Source organism: Kryptolebias marmoratus, linkage group LG14, assembly GCF_001649575.2.
Source record: "Kryptolebias marmoratus isolate JLee-2015 linkage group LG14, ASM164957v2, whole genome shotgun sequence".
NCBI lineage: Eukaryota > Metazoa > Chordata > Actinopteri > Cyprinodontiformes > Rivulidae > Kryptolebias > Kryptolebias marmoratus.
Window position 1 is genome coordinate 5,133,791 of NC_051443.1, and position 18,578 is coordinate 5,152,368.

At 38.7% G+C, this 18,578-nt stretch overlaps 2 protein-coding genes across 4 annotated transcripts in view; one reads left to right on the forward strand and one right to left on the reverse strand.

Moving 5' to 3' along the window:
- Window positions 1-18,487, reverse strand: part of nln (neurolysin (metallopeptidase M3 family)) — a 20,330-nt gene extending 1,843 nt beyond the window's left edge. The window contains exons 1-11 of one of the 3 annotated variants that reach the window (XM_017427497.2): window positions 18,397-18,487; window positions 12,080-12,330; window positions 11,559-11,707; window positions 10,417-10,521; window positions 7,851-7,953; window positions 7,605-7,765; window positions 6,262-6,397; window positions 3,151-3,517; window positions 2,092-2,293; window positions 1,803-1,989; window positions 1,581-1,709 (exon numbers count right to left, since the gene is read on the reverse strand). In XM_017427497.2, the coding sequence (XP_017282986.1) occupies window positions 1,581-1,709; window positions 1,803-1,989; window positions 2,092-2,293; window positions 3,151-3,517; window positions 6,262-6,397; window positions 7,605-7,765; window positions 7,851-7,953; window positions 10,417-10,521; window positions 11,559-11,707; window positions 12,080-12,308 (1,768 nt within the window). In that variant the 5' untranslated portion in view covers window positions 12,309-12,330; window positions 18,397-18,487. Of the gene's footprint in view, window positions 1-1,580; window positions 1,710-1,802; window positions 1,990-2,091; window positions 2,294-3,150; window positions 3,518-6,261; window positions 6,398-7,604; window positions 7,766-7,850; window positions 7,954-10,416; window positions 10,522-11,558; window positions 11,708-12,079; window positions 12,331-12,906; window positions 13,921-18,290 lie in introns of those variants that run through there. The other 2 variants (XM_017427494.3, XM_017427495.3) reach the window with 2 other exon arrangements.
- Window positions 18,488-18,578, forward strand: part of sgtb (small glutamine-rich tetratricopeptide repeat (TPR)-containing, beta) — a 15,005-nt gene continuing 14,914 nt past the window's right edge. Inside the window, exon 1 of the mRNA XM_017427501.3 lies at window positions 18,488-18,538. The gene's annotated coding sequence lies outside the window, so the exon portion shown is untranslated. The remainder of the gene's footprint in view (window positions 18,539-18,578) is intronic.

Here is an 18,578-nt window from a genome sequence, read left to right on the forward strand (position 1 = left end):
TGGCCTGTCGCGTCCTCGCTGGGTCCTCGGGCCGCCTCTTGGCTAAAGGAGCATTGATTCACCGTCTGGAGCCGCGAGTCAATTGGTCAAGTCGCATCGTTGTTCTTTTTTCTTTTTATTTTAAATCCTACTCATCTGGTAGTCTGACAAGTCTGTCATGGTAATTTGAGTCTTGTCGGACGTCTGGGTGGCTCAAAGTAGGTGAAAGGTGTGGGCCGCAGACCTCCCAGCAGAGGCTGGATTCACCGTGAGCACGAAGCAAGCGGGTGGATTTGACTCAGCAACAGGTGTTGACTCAAGCTGTCTGGACCCTCGGGCCTTTCCACACAAACGTTAAAGTATTTCACCGGGATTTTATGTGATGAACCTACACAAAGTAGGGCATAATTGTAAAGTGGGAAAACAATGATGAATGGTTTTCAAATTTGTTACAAATAAACATTTAAAAGGTTAAAAACAATATTCCAAGCTTTGAACATCTCACAGAGAACTGTTTAATCCATCAACTGAAAATGGAAAAGTTACGACACAAATGTAAACCTACCAAAACATGGCTGTTCACCTAAACTGACAGGAAGGAGAGCATTTATCTGAGAAGTAGCCAAGAAGCCACATAGTAACTCTGAACAAGCTGCAGAGGTTTACAGCTCAGGTGGGACAATCTGTCTACAGGACAACTATTCGTCATGCTTCAAAAATCTGGGTTTTATGGAAGAGAGGCAAAAAGAAACCCATAAGAAGATCTGTTTGCAGTTTGACACAAGCCATGTAGGAAACAGAAAATATGTAGAAGAAGCTGCTCTGCTCAGATCAGACCTAAATGCAAAACTCCTTTAGTGCTCCACACTATCCCAACAGTGAAACATGGTGGTGACAGCATCATGCTATGGGGATGCTTTTCTTCAATGGGGGCAGGAAAGTTGGTCAGAGATGATGGGAAGATGAATGGAGTTTAATATAGGAGAATCCTGAAAGAAAACCTGTTAGAAACTGTAAAAGACTTGATACCAGGGTGTAGGTTCACCTTCCAGCAGAACAACAACCTCAAACATCCAGTCAGAGCTACAGTGGAATGGGTCAGATCAAAGCATATTTATGTGTTAGAACGGTCCAGTCAAAGTCCAGACCTAAGTGGAGAATCTGTGGCAAGACTTAAAAACTGCTGTTCACAGACCCTCTCCAGCCAATCTGAGTTTCAGTTATTTTGCAAAGAAGAATGGGCAGAACTTTTAGTCTCTAGATGTGCAAAGCTGGTAGAAAAAAAACCCCTAAGGAATTGCAGCTGGAATCACAGCAAAAAATTTTAGATTTTCATTTGTTACAAAATTTGAAAACCACATATCATTTTCCTTCCACTCCACCCTCCACCAATATGCACTACTTTGTGTTGATCTATCACATGAAAATCCCAGTAAAATACTAAGTTTCTTCTGTGACAAAATGTGGAAAAGTTCAAGGGAAGAAAAGAAAAAAAATGCTTTTTAGGAAAACTTTCACAAGCCACCATAAATTTTCTACTGCCTATGGCACTTTGGCTCTGTAACACAGTGATCCCCCTCCTGATTATTGCTCCAACTGACCAGGTGTGGCAGGAACACCCAGGATGTCCTGGCAGTGCTTTGCAAACACTTGAGCTGTATCTGCAGACGGACTGGAGTGAAGGGACTGGTCCACCTTACTGAGCACCAACTGGCGCAGGTTCATCAGACCTGAAAAGGAGGGGAGCACATCAACAGACACTCTGAGCGTCTGCATAAATGTTACAGAAAGTTTCATGCTTTTATGAGAATTGAATGTCTAACCAGTGTTGGCTACTCTGGAGGCAATCAGCTTATCCAGTAAGTTGTCTGGGATTGGCGTCCCATCCTTGTAGTGACGAGACATTCTCCTCAGAGGCTCCTTTTCCCAAACCCAGTTTTCCAGCATCTGAGATGGAACTTCCACAAAGTCTGTCTCCACCAGAGTTCCACTGAACTCTGAAAAAGTAGCCTGATTCACACAAACAAAAACAGTTCAGCCTCTGTTGTCCAAATTTATACACAAAACATTGTACGCAACTAGTATAAAACTCTTTTGGATTCTTAGAGGCACCTTAGAGCAAAGCTCATGCATCACATGACCAAACTCGTGAAAATAGGTCTCCACTTCATGGTGTTGGAGCAGAGAGGGCCAGCCTTTCCTGGGCTTTGTAAAGTTAGCCACCATAGCTGCTACTGGAAGGTTGCGTTTTCCATCAGGTCCTCTACAGCCGGGCAGGAGCCCAAAGCAAGCAGCATGGCCATATTTTCCTTCCCTGGTGAAGAAAAGTCACCATCAGGCTGAACATTTACACAGAAAGCATTACAAACAGCAAGAGCACAAATCTCCGACAGTCTAACAACGTCACAATTTTTTCTGTTTTTATGGATTAGATGACTTCTCTGTATATGAACAAACCCAATTTCGAAAAAGTTCAGATGTTGTGAAAAAATGTAAATAAAATAAGATGGTAATGATTTGAAAATCATATCAAAAGGTTGAAATTAGAAAAGTTTTAAAATAAAAAAAATAAAAAAGTGGAACAATTTCTGAATAATGTTCCTCAACAGATAATTGGGCAAACTTTGAATATCCCATCATCTACAGTTCACAAAATCATCAAAAGATTTCAGGAATCTGGAGAAATCTGTGTGTGCAAAGAAGAAGATTAAAAGTCAATATTATATTTGTGATCTTCAGGTCCTCAGGCAGCTCTGCATTAAAAACAGGTCTGATTCTGTTCTGGACATCACTGCATGGACTCAGGAACACTTCAGCTGTATCTGAGATGTGTTCCTGCCATCAAATTCAAAATTATCTAACTTTTTTTCAGAAAAATTACATTACATTTTCTTAGTTTTACTGACATGTTTCCTATGTTTCACTGTGAACAAAATATGGGTTTATAATAATTGCAAATCATTGTATTCTGTTTTTAATTGTTTTACACAACATCTAAACTTTTTCACAATTGTAGTTGTACATCCAGTGATTACTTTCTGTAAAGATCATTAAAATGTGTTCTTTTGTTTATGAAATATTTTAAAAACAGACAGACTCATGAACACATGGACAAAAACAAATGAAAGGGTGTATCAGGAAATTCCTGTATCTAAGAAACAGGATCTCCACCTTGGATGCAGGTCTAGGTAGAACTGTCCCATCTCCTCCCCCGTTTCAGCATCATGAGCTGCGTAAAGTTTGACGTCCTCATGCCACACCTGGGCGTGTTCCACCTCTGTGAACGTGAGCTCCAGCAGCTCCTGGTAGATCCCAAACAGCCCCTCTGTCACCACCTCCAGTGGGAAATACTCAATCAGTTTGTCCTTGTTCACAGCAAACCTGCACTGTTCCACTTGGTTCATATAGTATGGCAGGTCCCATGCGTTGATCTGACTGTCATACTGGTAACTCTTCATCAAACACTCCCTCTTCTTCAGGGCAAGGATATACTTCCTTTCTTTGATTCCAATGGGCTTCAGTTTCTCATAGAAAGCATCTGCAAACAGGAAAAGGATCAAATACCAATATGTGTTGGTAAAATCTTTAAAGCTCCAAGCAGTCCTGCTGTTCTGATAACTTTGGCTAATTGTCTGTTAGCAAAATAACTCATGAACCACTGGATGGATTTCAATGAAATCCTCAGAAAGTAATCAGTGGATGTACAACTTCAACTGATTCACTTTTGGAATCACCCCAATTCAAGATGGTCACCACAGCTAATTGATCTTAGTAAACAGAAATAGCTATAACTCAAAAATTACAGATACTAAGCTAACATTTGAAGTGATAGCAGTGGAAAATTACTCCCAACAGTCTGAGCACTAAAAAATATTTTAATATACCAAGAGATTGTACATAATGGTGCTTACAAGGTTTGACCAAAACTACTATAACACCGTCATTTCTCAATTTGATGCAATCTTACTTTAAAACTGTGGCTTAAAAGGTGGCAGGTGACATGCATTCCTTCAAGAATTCTTTTATTTTTTTATTCTGCAATTCTATTTCTGATCTATTTTTTTAAGAAAACCCCCCACAATGTACAAAAGAGAATCAGAGCCACGGTGACACTGCCCCCCCCCCCTAGAATTCTGACTTCGGTTTTTTTTTTTTTTTTTTTTTGCACCACGGCCTTAATCCTTTTCTGTAATAGAGAGTAGAAACATGAAACTACATGACGTTGTCCCAAATACCCACCACACCTCAGAGCTCAAAGTGTGGTGATGTATTACATCAAGTTTATATTTTTTCCAAAAACAGTTGGAATAAAAACACTTTTCCCTTTAAACTCTGCATTTATTTGTATATTTAACACAAAAAAAATGTTGTTGCAAATTGTCACCATTTTAAACTTTCTGCTAGTTTTCTTATTTTTGACATTTAATCTGGAACTGTCATCAAAAAACAGGATAATGTAATGACTTAGGCAGAGCTTCCTACGGAAGTTTCAGTACATCGATTTGCTTGAATTTTGGGGATAAAACATCCTAATAACTCATCAACATGTAGAGATACCAATTTCAACTCTGAAGGGGCCACAAATGCAAAAAGTGTATTTTGTAATAAAATAATAATAAAAATAATCACTGTACTTTTCTGAAAATGACTGAAGTAGTTGCAGTGTATATAAAGTAAGTGAAATATGTATACATTTCTTCTTTCGATGTATAATAAATAAAAAAAACCCATCCAAACAGCAAGTCAAACTTCGTTCAGCTCATTCATTAATTGGTGACAGCTTCACTGAAGCTTCTGATCAGCTCATAAGTCTAATCACAACAACAACAACAATATCTACGTCATTAAATGTCTAAAATAGTTAGACCAGATACAATATGTTTTAAATGGTCTTTATAGAACTCAAAAATTAGTTATTTGTTGTTTTGAGCAAACTTTACAAAACCAGAAGGACTATGAGACTTTTGTGAAGTTTTATTAATAATTTCTTCTGACAACTGATCATTTCTCGGTTCTTCTGGACATGTGATTGTGACACTGTTAACTTGTGAGAAAGTGTGCAGCTCTGTGCAGTGAGTGTTCTCTTCTGTTAAGAAGTGTGATGCAGCTGCCTTGTTTCTTTATTATTACAGCCTGCCACTGATAGTGAAGGAAAGAAGTTTTATTTTGTCTATTTCTAAGTGTATGTGTTGGCTTTTCTGCAGTGTAAGCAAAATATCTTATAAACCGGTGAATGGATTTTTGTGAAATTTGCAGAAACTATTGACTGGAAGTAGATGTTCAATAAATCTGATCTTCCTCATCTGGAAGATAGCTGCCACAGCAAACTGACTTTAAAATAAAAAAATGCCAAATATTAGGTCAATTTTACAGATATTAACCAATTATTTGGTGTAGTAGTAGCTGAGACTTATCCTCTACACATATTCTGAGTGCTAACAGATTGCACAAGATCTTTGTTTAAAAGAAGCTAATCTTAAAAACACAAAAAATGGCTATAGCTCAGTCAACTTTAAAGATATTAGGTAGATAAGCATCATTTCCAACACATACTCCAAGTCATACACACTGTGGTATATTTTGCCCAACAGCTTTGATGTTAACTGTTTGGATCAGCTCTGTTTGCCTGGTATTTACAGCAGGACATACTGTAACAAAACTTTCAAAATTTAAGCATTGGATTTACATCTAAAACTGATTAACTTTAAAGATAATGGTGATTCCAAATGACTGCCACAGCTAAATGACACAAAAATGGCTATTTAAGTTTTAGAGATACTGAGCTAAAGTTTGATGTGGTAGTAGCTGAGAGTCATACACATCACATACTATGAGCGTGACATCTGACAATATGGCATTGTATTGCATTGTTATTTTTTAAGGTTTGACGCCTAACCCTACAACGTCATCATTTCTCAACATAAGATGATCTTAGTTAAAAACGGTGGCATATGCAGGTGGCAATATAAATTTCTTCAAGGAATTTATTTAGCAATAATAAAATCAATCTGACTTCCTCTCTAAGAATAATTTGGAGTAGATTTGAAAATTCAGATCCACACAGCAACATCCGTTTCATATTTGGATCATGTTTGCTGCTACATCGTTATTAAATGTTTATCAGTAATTTCTGTAAGATGTCTACTTGTTATTGTTAGTTGGAGAAAGTCTTGTAGCTGCACTACTATAACAAGATGGTGGCCACACACAGTGAGACTCTTTCTGCTGCCAGAACGACATAAATTACAGCATGTGAGAGGTTAAGTGACAGAGCAGACATACCTATAAAGTCAGACACATTGCTTGCGGTTTTGGCCATGTTAATTTCCAGCACATAGTTTGCATGGCTACTGTAACCAAGTAAGTCTGCGACCTTTGACCTAAGTTGTATCAACCGTTCAAGGATCGCTGTGTTCACCTGAAAGAGACGGAAAAAAACCAGATCAGTTTTGATTTAATTTCCAGAACAGTTGGTACAGTCTTTACAGTCAATAATTGGGCTTTAACTTTTCTGTCATTAACAATAGTAGTGTGATTTCATGCCAAAGATGGTTTGATTAATTTTTACAGTCACTGACAGGTCATAGTGGCTGATTAGTTTTCGTCCACCAACGAAGGCAAAGGCAGAGCAATAATGTTTTTGTCCGTGTGTGTTAGTTTGTTTGTACCATGGGCAAAATATTCATGAATCACTGAAGAGATTTTTTGGATGTATACTCCCAGCAATAACTAATCACATCACATTTATGTTTAAAATTCTGTCAGTTACTATTAGAATGTTAGCATAAGCATCCATAGACAAGGACTTAAAGAGAAAAAAATAGATTCTTGATTACTGATTAACAAAAGCTGGCTCATTAGTTGAGTTGTGTACTTTTTATGCTTGAATGATTCATAGGTCAGTGCTGAGTGGCCTAGTAAATAAGAAGAAAAAAAAGCAAATTTCTTTAAACATTTTCAGATAAAAGAGCTAGACTGGCAGCAAGTAAACAAAACAGCCAGTGTAAAAATAATCAGCATGAAGAATCATTACCCAAGACCACATTAAATACAAAACTATAATTCCTTGAAGAAATGCATATCACCCAAAGTCTTTTGTGTCAGAGTTTTCAACTAAATTCATCTTATGTTGAGAAATGACAGAATTCTAACTGTTTTGGTGAAACTTTCTAAGTGGCGATATGCGCGATCTCATGCAATTTTGCAAGATGTGTTAGTACTGTGAGTTATGGATGACTCTCAGCTCAACACTTGGAAAACTGACGAAGAAATACTCATTTTTGTGTTGGCTATTGTTGATTAGATGTGGCCACCATCTTGAATTGGTATGACTCCAAAAGTTGTATATGGGCATCTAATCATTACTTTCTGAAAGAATTAATGAAATCCATCCAGTGGTTCATGAGATATTTTGCTAACAGACAGACACACAAACACACACAGACATGAGCAAAAACAGCAGACAGTATAAAGATTACAAGAAAGTTTGACTATTTATAAGCAAATACAAAGAAATGAGGGGCGCTCAAGATTTTTCCACTGCACTGTTGTTTTTGGCTTCTTAGTAAATGTAGTAGATTGGACTGCAGCTGCTGTGCAACATGAACACAAAGTGTAAGACTCACTTCTTTGCACCTGCTGTGAAAAGCTGTTTCCATCTTTCTCCTCGTCTCAGGGTTGTGACACCTCTTCATCAGTGGGTAGTAATGAGGATATTCTAGAGTCACTTTATATTTCCCTTCTGCTGTCCTCTCCAGGCCATTAAGATAGCTGTCAGCAAGTCCGCCTTTAAAAGACCGACAAAACAAGTGTGAATGATTCAAGTTTTTTTTTCCTATTCAAGCTGTCAAAGGACATGCAAAGAATCCTACCTAATTCTTGCGCTGAGAAAACCAGGAAAGTATTGTCCTCATTCAGATTCTTGTTGAAATCAATGGAGAGCTTGCTGATGAGCTTGGAGATTCTTTTTACTTCCTTTGAGAGAGAAAAGGAAACAGCAAGAATGTCACGCCAGAAAATCCTATTTTGTTTCTCTTATGTAGTGTGACCAGCAGGGAATTACAGGCAGAATATCATATCTAAAGTAGGGGTTGAACGACTACATATTTTTAAGGTCGACTACATCATGATAATAGTCGAGTCGATGTCGACTAGTCGCGGTGACGTCATAGTGACGTAAGCGCAAAAACTCTTCACAACTACTTGGAGGCTTTATTAGCTATTTTCACGGCAAATATTGACCCCTAGCTAGGTTCGAAAAACTGTAGCAAATCTCTAAATCCTTCTCCGTGGACAGCAGCTAGTGGTCTCATGTCTTTGACAATGAAATTCACAAGCAAATTTGTGATTTGCTGCCGCCGGTGTCCTGTCACAGCTGGGCGTTTCATGAATGAAGTTACTGACAACTGACTGGATCGAGCCGGTTGTTCAGGAGCTAGCATTAGCGGATGCCTTTTCAAATGACTGTGCATCGCGGTCGTACTTTTGTTGTACTTCAGCACAGCTTTGCAGATTTTGCATGTTACGGTAGTTAAACCAGAAGAGTCATCTTTAGTGAAATATTTCCACACTGTTGACGAATTTCTACCTGTTTGACAAGATGCAGGCTTGTCCTCGATCTGTTTTGAAGACGCCATTTTGTAGCCAGTGTTCTGTCAGATCTGCTGTCAGACTGTCATACACTTCTGACAGCTGATCTGATGACACTTCTAAGCACGAAGTGTCATTCTTAGCACGAACTCACGGCTATATATATGTCAGACAAGTATACACTGTCATTACCAACTACAGGCTTTTATTTAATCAGCAGCTGTCATTACCACAGATCTTTATTTAATCAGCAACATAACATCATAATGTATTAGTTAGATCGTCGTGACAAAGACACTCGCGAGCCGGCTAAGTGACATCCTTAGCGGGAAGGGGGCGAGTTTTAGACGGCTCGTATTTTGTAGTTGACTGCAGCTGCAACTCCATCTCCTTTTAAAAACACTGTAAAACCACAAATATGCATCCATCTACATATCATTTAAACTAATGTATTAACTTATTTTTCTTGTGTCTTGTGACGTATACTGTGCTGTCAGATCAGCACAGGCTGTCACCACCGGCAATCACATGACTGCGACTAGTCGACATGAAATGTAAAAACTCGCGAGACGTCCTAGAGTCGACTAGTCGACTAGTCGACTAATTGGTTCAACCCCTAATCTAAAGACCAGCACCAAAAATCTGAGAGTTGTATTTCAACACACAAAGTAATGCAAGACCAATGTAGGCTTTAAAAATTAAAGAAATTACAGTGGGTTGCAAAAGTATTAACACCCCTTGGTTATCTTTTTTTTTGTTGCCTTACAACCTGGAATTTAAATATATTTCCAATATGAACAATAGGGAAATGTGTTTTTAAAATAATTCTAAAACCTATAAAACTGAAAAGTGATGCATGCATATGTATTCACTCAACACCAGTTCAAGTAGTCAGGTCTACCATCAAGCAGGAGGCAGCATGAAGACCAAGGAACTCTCCATACAGGTCAGAGACAAAGATTTGGAGAAGGGTTGACTTTTAAAAAGTATCCAAGAACCCTGAACATCACATGGAGCTCCATTAAATCCATTATTAGAATAAAAACCTAGCATTCCTTGAAAGAATGCATATCACTTGCCACCCTTCATGCCAGAGTTTTAATCTAAGATAATCTTGACAATAAAAAAGGAAAAATGATGCCATTACAGCAAACCTGCCAGGAGAGGGTCGTCCATCAAAACTCATGGACCGGGTAAGGAGGATATTAATCAGAGAAACATCCAGGAGACCAAAGATAACCCTGATGGAGCTGAGCAGCAACTTTTAGGTTATCCAGGATGCCATGTCTGTTTCAAACCCAACACTTCTCATCATGATGAGAACACTAACCACTACAGTGAAACATGGTGGTGGCAGCATCATGCTGTGGGGATGTTTTTCATTAGCAGGGACCGTAAAATTGGTCAGAATTGGAGGAAAGATGGATGGAGGAAAAAAAAGAGAAATTTAGAGAAATTCTTGAGGGAAACCTGTTGAAAGCTTTCAAAGTTTGAAGACTTTAAGACCTTCCAGCAGGACAATGAGCCTAAACTCTCCCACTGAATCAACACTCCACTGGTTTAAGAAGAACCAGTTAAATGTCCTGAAATGGTCCAGTCAAAGCCCAGACCTCAGTCCAACTGAGAATCTCTGGTTTGATTTATAGATTGTTGGACACAAAAAGCACCATTCAACCTGAACGAGCTGCAGACAACAAATCAGAGAGAAAAACAAATGAGCTGAATACTTTTGCAACCAACTATATCTAAAATCAAACCGTCTTGTATAATTGACCTTCCTTTTACATGACTTTTTAAATACAATGGCTGTAGTTTAACAGATTAGATTGCACATTGTTAAAACGTTACCTCCTGTATATCTTTAGGCAGGTGCAGGCCTTTCCTCTGACCCAATCTAACAAGTATGTCCAAGAATCTCTTCTCTTCAGGTGAAAGATTGTCATGAAGCTTTTTCTGTGGAAACATTATTTTACAAACATCTTTCCATTACAACATAAATGAATATACAAAATAACAGTTCATTCCATGGTTAAATTGATTTAAGTATTGAGCAAAGGAGGGCACACTCATTTTTCTTGAATTTAAAACAACAATATTACAGTAGCTGATGTGATCATGATCATATAAAACTTAAATATTAAAGGTCTGTAATATTTGTAAATTTGAGTTATAGACATTTCTGTGTTGACAAATATCTGTTAGCTGTGGTGGCCATTTTTAATTGGGTTGATTCCAAATGTTACAGTTGTAGATATGTATTGGAGGATTAATTCAAAAAAGTTAAAAAACAAAAACAACTGGTCTTCTATTCTGTAGCTGAAGACGTTTCGCTTCTCATCCGAGGAGCTTTCTCAATTCAGAAACAGAGAGTGTGGAGTTGAGCTTTTAAAGCTGAGATGTGATGTAAGCTGGATTGCTTGCAAGCAATCCAGCGAAACGTCTTCAGCTACAGAATAGAAGTCCAGTTGTTTTTGTTTTTTGACCTTTTTTATGAATTTACCATGGCCTGGATGACTNGAGAATCTACACCAGCATATTGGAGGATTACTTTCTGACTGCTTCATTCAAATTTGTCCAGCAGTTTATGAGTTATAATTTGCTAACAGACAAACAGGGTTGATGCCAGCAGTTAATGCCAAAGTTTTAGGCAAAAATATTGTGCAATGTGGACCCCTTAAAGGAGTGATTCTCAACCCTGGTCCTTGAAGAACACTATCCTGCATGTTTCCTCATTTCCCTGCTTTTCAGCATGTCTTCGATGTCTGCAGAAGCCTGTTAATCACTCACTCATTCAAATCAGGTGTGTCAAAGCAGAGAAACAAGAAAAACATGCAGGATAGTGTTCCTTGAGGACCAGGGTTGGGAACCACTGCCTTAGCGTAAATCTTAGAGATGATGCTCAGCTACTATCACAGTAGATTTTAGCTCAATATCTAAGAAAATGACAGCAATTTCGTTTTTGTATATCCCACAGTTAGTTGGGATACTACCTGCAGGGCAGTAATTCGCTTGAACACATCCTCCTGCATACTAATCTCCACGTCAAACTCCGACAGCTTCTTGTCTGCCTTTGTGCTCGCTGATCGAACCTCCTTATTAGGACAAACATATTGGGGGAAGTCGAGAACATGGCGTGATGCTGAAAGTAGATTAAACACAAAAAACCAGTAAGTTACATTCATTTGCTAAACATCCAACCATCCATTTTCTTTACCCACTTTTTCCTTTCCAGGTCACAGGGAGCTACTGATAATAATTACATACTCAGTTAAAAATATACATATAAAAAACAAAACTCCTGACCTAAGTCCTCTGAAAAAAGGTACATGTCCCTGATGGCACCATTGTGGTTTGTTGATGTGTTTTAATACTTTTCAGACAAAAATGGCTTTTAAAGTTTTTATCAGCTAGTGAGTATAAAACTTGTCAGTTAAATGAATTTATTGTTGAATCTTTTTTATGGTTTTGAAGAAAAACAATTAATCAGACCCATCCTTTAGTTTAGACTCACAAACATAATCCAGTTTGGCATCAGCCAAGGCCTTCAGCGTGTTTTCAGCAGAGACGTTCTCAATGTTCAGAGATCCAATGTCATCGTAGACCTTCTTGATCCTGATTATCAAGCCGTCTGTCATGGTTCTGATCTCGTCTGGAGAAAGGTCCCACCTGAGTGGGTTCCTGCTGGGTCCAGCCTGAGAGCAGCCTCTGATGGAGCTCACCAACACGCTTGGGATCGTCATCCTCAGGTGGTGTTTAGAAAACCTGGAAGTAAAGCAGACAGTCCATTATAATGTCTATGTGTACTTTTTTCCAGTAAAAATCAAAACTTTAATCTAATTTAAAGAATATAAAAATGTATCGTCCAGGGAAGCAAAACGGAAAAAAGGTCACAGCAAGCCAAACACATTAAAGACAATCTCTGTGATTTAAGGATCTAAGAAACTTTTTTTTGTTATTAAAGTTTTTATTGTTGTTTCAGAACACTTACATAAATAACCCCTCCCAAAACAAAACAAACCACAAATAAAGCAAACCAGCCAGGTCAGTACATATCAGATCAATAAAGGTTTCACAGAAGATTAAATATCCTCGATGGTAGCAGACACAACCACAGTAAATAGAAGTAATCATTCATCAGTATTGTGGTGATTTGGCTTTTCTGGTTTCTGTTTTTGTTTTGTTTCCCTTTTTTTAGTTATCTGTTTTTTGTTTTCTTCTTGGTTCTGGCTTCATGTTTGTGTTCTCATTTCCACTCTCCCCCAGTCATTCATTTGTCTGTCAGCCACGCCCATCTTCACCTGTCCCGAATCAGTAATCATTCCACCTGTTCCCACTCACCTCGTTATCCGCAGTCTTAAAAACTCGGTCACTCTTCCCATACCTCGCTGGTCCATTGTCTATTGTTTGTAGCTTTGTTTCTGGTTGTTGGTTTTCCGTCCTGCTTGTCCACGTTCCTGTTCACGTTAGTTTTAGTTTGTTCTTAATTTTGTTTTGCTGCCACGTCAGCTTTTGTTTTGTGTTTCTTTATTTAATAAATTATTTTTGTTAAATATGAGTCTGCGCTCTGGGTTCGCCTTCGTCACTCCTGTTCATGACAAGTATTTTCTAGAACAACAGTTCATTAAGTGAATTTAGTTGACCTAATGTCACAGGAGAGGAAACAGTTCCAGGATTTCTTAAAGTTTTCTATGTCATTATATAGCTTGGCCAGCATTTGTTCATATGACACTATTTCCAACATTAATTCCAACCAGCTTTTAACATTCGGAACAGTTGCAGATTTCCATAGTCTGAGGATTATTCTGGCAGCCGTAACTGTCCCCACCTGCATCATGGTGCTTTGGTGTTTTGATATATTAGGTATCACTGTTTGGTTCCCCAATAAGCATAGTCTTGGTGACATGGGTATCTCCACACCTATCCATTTTCCAATGTGTTGTAATACTGTTTTCCAGAATGTAGAAATGCATTTACATTCCCAGATCACATGTATAAAGGTTGGATCTAAGAAACTTTAATGTAAATTTCTTCTGGCAGGAGCTTTAGTCGTGACGATGAAGAGATGTGACTGAAAGTTTTTCATATCATTATGAACTTTGTGGATAAACTGCCTGCCATGTGATTAATGAACCTGTTTGAGATTAAAGATTCCCTTATATCATTATTAATTTTGTGGAAGAGAATTGTATTTTATGACTTAGAGGCAGCTGCAGACTGCAGTTTACCAATTATGGAAGAGGAAAGGGTAACAGGAGCTATGTTTGTGTGTTAAGAGTGTTAAGTTGTTCTTGCCAAGAACCTCTCAGAATAATGTGTCATACTTGCCAACATTTGGGAATGTCAATGTGGGACAACATAGCGTGAACCCCTCCACCCCCCACCTCACTCCCCCGCCCCCAACCATACACATACACACACATTCACATTTTAAGTATTACATTACCTGTGTTTAAGTCTGTCTGCCCAAATATATACAGTTGTATATAAAAGGTTTTGCCAGACACAACTTATCTATTCATCAGCTGATCATGTCTTTAAAACACCATGCAAAAAACCCACTCCCAGAAATACACACAAACATCATAGATTCAACATGATTTTCCTGAATTCTGATCAATTAATTTGAAATAAACACATCATAGTTGCTTAAGATCAGGGCTCTCAAATTTTGACCTTTCTCTCCATCCTCTCAGCTGTTGTATTGTAAATACTGATCAGCAAACAGCTGTAACTTGTTATTTATTAGTATTAGTAGCTTTAGCTAACCTGAACATTTCCAGGCCTACTTTTGATGCTCAGACAGAACTTCCTGCTGTCTTTCAACCACTTTGAAAAGCTTTCTTTCATGCCTACATCTTTATCTTTCTGCCTCTTCAGTTTTCTGCCTCTCCATCTTTAGCTCTCTGTCATCAGATGACAACACGACTCACACGAAAACAATCACGCTCCAGCGCATGCTCAAGGGGGCGCGCGGGAGCGCCACTGTGGACACAGAGTGGAGCGGGTCACCTCTCTGCTGTGAGATTAACAGCTGTCAGTGCTTGGGGGAGTGGGCGGGGCTTACGGTATGCTGCAGAATAAGTGCTTTCTCAAATTTAGCCGCCAAAGTCTCTAGATTTGTTGCTAGTCACTTTAAAAAAGGCTAGAGGGATCTGAAAACTCGCTAAATATAGCGTTAAAATGACAAAAAGGTTGTGTGCATGTGTTTTTTTGCGTGAGAAATACAAAGTGTGGCATGTGAGGGCCAAATGCGGGTCTTTTGGCTGTCCTGCACATGGTGATGCGGGACAAGGGACGGGGGGGCTAAATGCGGGACTGTCCCACCCAATGCGGGACGGTTGGCAAGTATGATGTGTTTGTGAGTGATAAGACAGTGTGTTTATTCTAGGTGGAATGTGATCGATCGGTCTGGGGCAAGCTGACCCAGCTGTCCTGGGCTAGTTTCCTGTAAGGGACGTAGGAGTTATATAAACTTCTGACCAGTCACGAACTGGTCAGAAATATGCAATACACACTAATGTATTCTGTCTGTTTAAATACGCCCGGTCTCAAAGATGTTTCAGAATCTTTTGTGGAATTTCTGATGATGATAAGATGTGACAATTAAAAGGTTCCCCGTGTTGTGGCAAAAGATAAAAATAGAGAATGCTAATTTATTTCCATGTAAGAACTGCCTTTAAATCCTACAATTTTGGTGGTGTTGTTGGATCCTTAAAACACTTGGGGTCTTTGCCCAGCACAGAAATCTTCTAATTTCATTCAACAGCCTTGATTAAGATAAATTAAAAGTAGAATTCCTTGAAGAAATGCATATCGTCCACCACCTAACATGGCAAGGTTTTAAACAAAGATGTTGCATGATCTGTTGGTGCTCAGAGTATGTGCTTTGAATGACTCCCAAACCAGATTTTAGCTCAGTATTTGTAAAACTGTCTGAATTATAGCCATTCTTATGTTTGCAAAGGCCATTTAGCTGTGGCGACCATCTTAAATCAGGTTGGCTTAAAAAGGTAATCAGTTGTAGATGTACATTTAATGATTACTCTCTGAAGTTTTCATTAAAATCCACCCAGTGGTTCGTGAGATATTTTTGTGACAGTGATACATAAACAAACACATACATTAATTTCACATTACATTAATTTTTTAAGTCTTTTGCCTCTTTCAAGTTCTGATTCTGCATGACTTAGAACCATCTATCCATGCATTTTCTTTGCTCCTTTCCAGGTCACGGGGAGCTGGTGCCTATTTCCAGCAGTCACTATGCAAAAGACAGGGGACACCCTGGACAGGTCGCCAGTCTATCACAGAGACACATAGAGACAAACAACCACTCTCACTCACACAAAGGGACAATTTTAGAGTTACCAATTAACCTAACATGAATGGTTTTGGTATGTGGGGAAAACTGGAGTACCCTGAGAAAACCCACACATGCACAGGGAGAGCATGTAAACTCCACACAGAAAGGCAGGGGGGTGAACCTCCAACCTCCGTGATGTAAGTTGACAACGCCAGCCACTTCTCTTCTGACTTAGAATCAGTTTTAGTTTTACAACTATAGCATGCGGTCTTTCTAAAATATGAAAGATTTCAAGCTAAAACAGTGGAAAGCAGTGATTCTGAATTTTGTGTCAGGCAGCTGTATCAATAAGTGAGACTTCACTTCAGTTAACTTCACCCCTCAGTTTTTATGATATGATTGTGATCATCTCAAAACTTCACAATGTGATCATGTAATAGAGTGACACAGCTAGAGAAATAAAATGCAGTTTGAATGCAATGTATCAATAAGTGAGACTTCACTTCAGTTAACTTCACCCCTCAGTTTTTATGATATGATTGTGATCATCTCAAAACTTCACAATGTGATCATGTAATAGAGTGACACAGCTAGAGAAATAAAATGCAGTTTGAATGCAGAGTGCCGAGCAACTTGTTGCTAAAGACGCTGAAAAATGCTAGCTGATCGCTAAAACTAGCAAAAGGCTAGCTAAAGCTAAAAGTAACAAATGGCTAGCTATAAACTAAATGCAGCAAAAGGCTAGCTAAAGCTAAAAGCAAGAAAACACTAGCTAGAAGATAAAAGCAACAAAAGGTTGGCTTAAGGCTAAAAAGTACAAGAAGTTCTAAGACAAAAATAGATCAAGTATGTTGAAGCAGATTTCACAGAGAACAATATTTTTGAAGTGAATGAAGAGATCTCAATGTGAGAAAATACTTGTAAAAAGAGTTAAATGTTTAAAAAAAGTATTAAAGTTACAAAATTCAGAAGTCAGAATACATATCTCCTGAATGAGCTGAATGTTTTGAATGACTAAACTAGAATAAAGTATGCAGAAATAGTTAGACAACAAAATTATTTGAAGAAATAAACAATGAAATACATTTATATTATTTTTAAACAGGGCGATAACAGCATATTGCATTCACTTAATGCTGTAAAATATAAATGCACATTTGACAGTTTGGTGATACAAATCAAAGTGCTCTGCTCTATACAGACATGAGAGAAAAGTGATATGTTGAGCTGAGTCATCCGTCACTATATTCTTGACAAGTTGGCCTGTTCATATGTGGCGTACACCAGGAGAGAGGGGCAGAGCCGAATGCTTGACCCACATAATGAGAGGGATCCAGTGGCTGTGGTATAGTGTGGGCAGGCCTCTCCCAATGTGGATCGGGTCTATAGTCATGGTAGAAAGTAGGGCTGTATGTATCAATATAAAAATAAAATTATCTAAATCATCTGGTTACTAGGTCATAAAGTTGGGTGAAAAAAGAATCTTAACAGAGCAACACAAAACACTAAGAAAAAGTGAGGTATAATTCTGTGAGCTGTATGTGGACAAACTAAGACTTCCTTATGATCCAACAGTTTCTAGAACCACCAGTATATTACCTATATACTCTCAGTAGTAGTTTTCTGTTAGACTTCATCAGGCTGTAGAGGGATTTGGCCCAGACCTCTTACCAACATTGCTTCAGTTCATTGAGGTTTGTAGACATTTGTTTCTGCTCAGCTGTCCTAAGGTCCCACCACAGCTTTTCAATCAGACTGGAGTTCTGGACTTTGACTGGACCATTACAACACCTTAGTTCTTGTGGTACTTTTAGGTTTTAGCTTGTAACTAGTGTTTTGCTCTTCAGCTGGCCTTTTGCCACTTTTGCCTTTTAGCTAGTGTTTTGTTTCTTTTATTAGCAATTCAGTTTCATCTTCTTCAGCAAAGTCATGCAGCACTGAGCATTCACGCTGCATTTTCACAGAAAATGCAATTTCTCTAGTTCTGTACTATATCCTGACAAGTAGAACCTTAGATTTAGGATGACTGTTCTCAGAGGGGTGGTTCTCTGCAAATCAACAAAAATCTGTTCAGACAGCCCACTTCTTCCTCAGTGCCCCCACATGGAGGTGAATGAAGGGTTTCTGATGGTACCACACTCTTTAGACAGCTGGGACAGTTTGGGTCACACTATAAACATGCTTTACATTTATCCCATGCTAATTGGAGACCCTGTCCTTGTCCATGCCTTCAGTCAGTGTAGAGTTTCATGGCAGCAGAAGCCTAAGTGTTATCAGATTAGAGCCTAAACTTAAAATAGAGCCCAGGAGCGTAAAAACCCACGTATGATACGTTTTTATTAAAATTATTTTAACACGTGAATGCGAACTGCACAGACAGTCTTCCTGTAATAAGCAGTATTTTTACACTGAAACATACCTATAGAGCTTTCGGCAGACAATAACTCTTAACGCACACATGCCGGGATTTTGTTTTTTTTTTTCATGCATTTATCCGAGCAGAAAGCAGCTTGTTTCGGTCTTACTGTCACTGTTAAAGTCCCTGGAGCTGCTGCCTCTCCTTATCGCGTGCGGGGAACCTTTTATTTCCGCCCTGCACGCGCATGCGCACATCAGTCTGACGGGAGTCCTCATGACGCTGGGGCAGCAGGCAGCTGAGGAGCTCAGGTAGGTGGGCGGATTTAGGGGGATGAAGGACACCGACCAG